Below are 1,083 nucleotides of genomic sequence, written 5' to 3' on the forward strand. Positions count from 1 at the left end.
GTGAGGTCCAGTGCAGGAGTGAGGAGCACCCGCAGCAGCCCCCCACCCTACAAGCACAGGACAGACACCTTGGCGCCCATCACCTGCAGTGACTCTTAAGGCAGTATCTCCAGCAAAAATTAATAATAATAAAAACCATTTCCCCTTTCCGAGAGAAAGAAGGGGAGACAGAGCAGCCCTGCCCGCGTTCAAGGTCACCCCGGGTGCCTGCGGCATCGCTGCATGTGGCCCAGGACCGCGCTCCCTCCCGCTCTGCTCAGCAGACCCTGCCGCCGGCGCGGCACCTCCGAGCCCCACAAAGCAGAGGGATGTCGAGCAACTTCCTCCCACATTAGCCAGGCGCTGCGGGCAGGACCTGCTCAGGGGGAAGATAAGGCCGGCTCAGGTGAATGCACTTAAGTCCTCCCCGCAGTGCCTCTAAGAGGAGCAGGCTGCTCCGGAGCCCATCAGCTTGCCCGGCTAATAGCCCCCTCAGCCACCCCCATCGGAGCAGAGCCCGGCTCTTGGCTGCGAACCAGGGGAGTAGCTACAAGGCTGTAACTTGTGAGCATGGAGTTGCTAAAGGTGAAGGGGAACAGGTCTGAAGGAGGTAGGGGAGAGGTAGAGCTGCTGGGTGCTGGCGTGGAGGCTGCAGGAGGAGTGTTGGGTGCTGAAGGGGTCTTCTCGCAGGGTGTAGGGGTGGCAGGGCTGGTTTGTGGGTGCTGCAGCGGGGAGGGGGAGCGCGTGCTAGCCGAGGGCAGCCCTTGCTGCTGCTTTAGCTGCTGCCTGAGGATGCTCTGCGGTTTACCGATGTGTCTTTCCCTTCCTGTGCTTCCCCCAGATGAGAGCACCCTACTCGCTGTCTTACCTCTTCCTCCTGAGTCTGGGGGCCTGTGTCCCTCTCCGCGAGCGGCAGGAGCCGGGAGACCCCGGGGAAGGGACCCTGCTCAGTCCCAGCTGGCGAACGGCGACAGCGGCTGAGGACTCGGGTGCTGGCTGGAGGGCAGGAGCAAAGCGGAGGCGAAGCGAGGAGCTGAGCACGTTGCTGGGCATCACCCGGGAGCTGCGGAGCTACGGCAAAGAGGGGACCGGCAAGCGGCTGGG

At 63.3% G+C, this 1,083-nt stretch overlaps 1 protein-coding gene across 1 annotated transcript in view; it reads left to right on the forward strand.

Annotated features, from left to right (window-relative positions):
• The first annotated feature begins 820 nt into the window (after positions 1–820).
• Positions 821–1,083, forward strand: part of QRFP (pyroglutamylated RFamide peptide) — a 396-nt gene continuing 133 nt past the window's right edge. The window contains exon 1 of the mRNA XM_009695260.1: positions 821–1,070. Coding sequence (XP_009693562.1) covers positions 821–1,070 — 250 coding nt within the window. The remainder of the gene's footprint in view (positions 1,071–1,083) is intronic.

The sequence above is a fragment of the Cariama cristata genome, unplaced genomic scaffold (genome assembly GCF_000690535.1).
Source record: "Cariama cristata isolate BGI_N322 unplaced genomic scaffold, ASM69053v1 scaffold24882, whole genome shotgun sequence".
Classification (NCBI taxonomy): domain Eukaryota; kingdom Metazoa; phylum Chordata; class Aves; order Cariamiformes; family Cariamidae; genus Cariama; species Cariama cristata.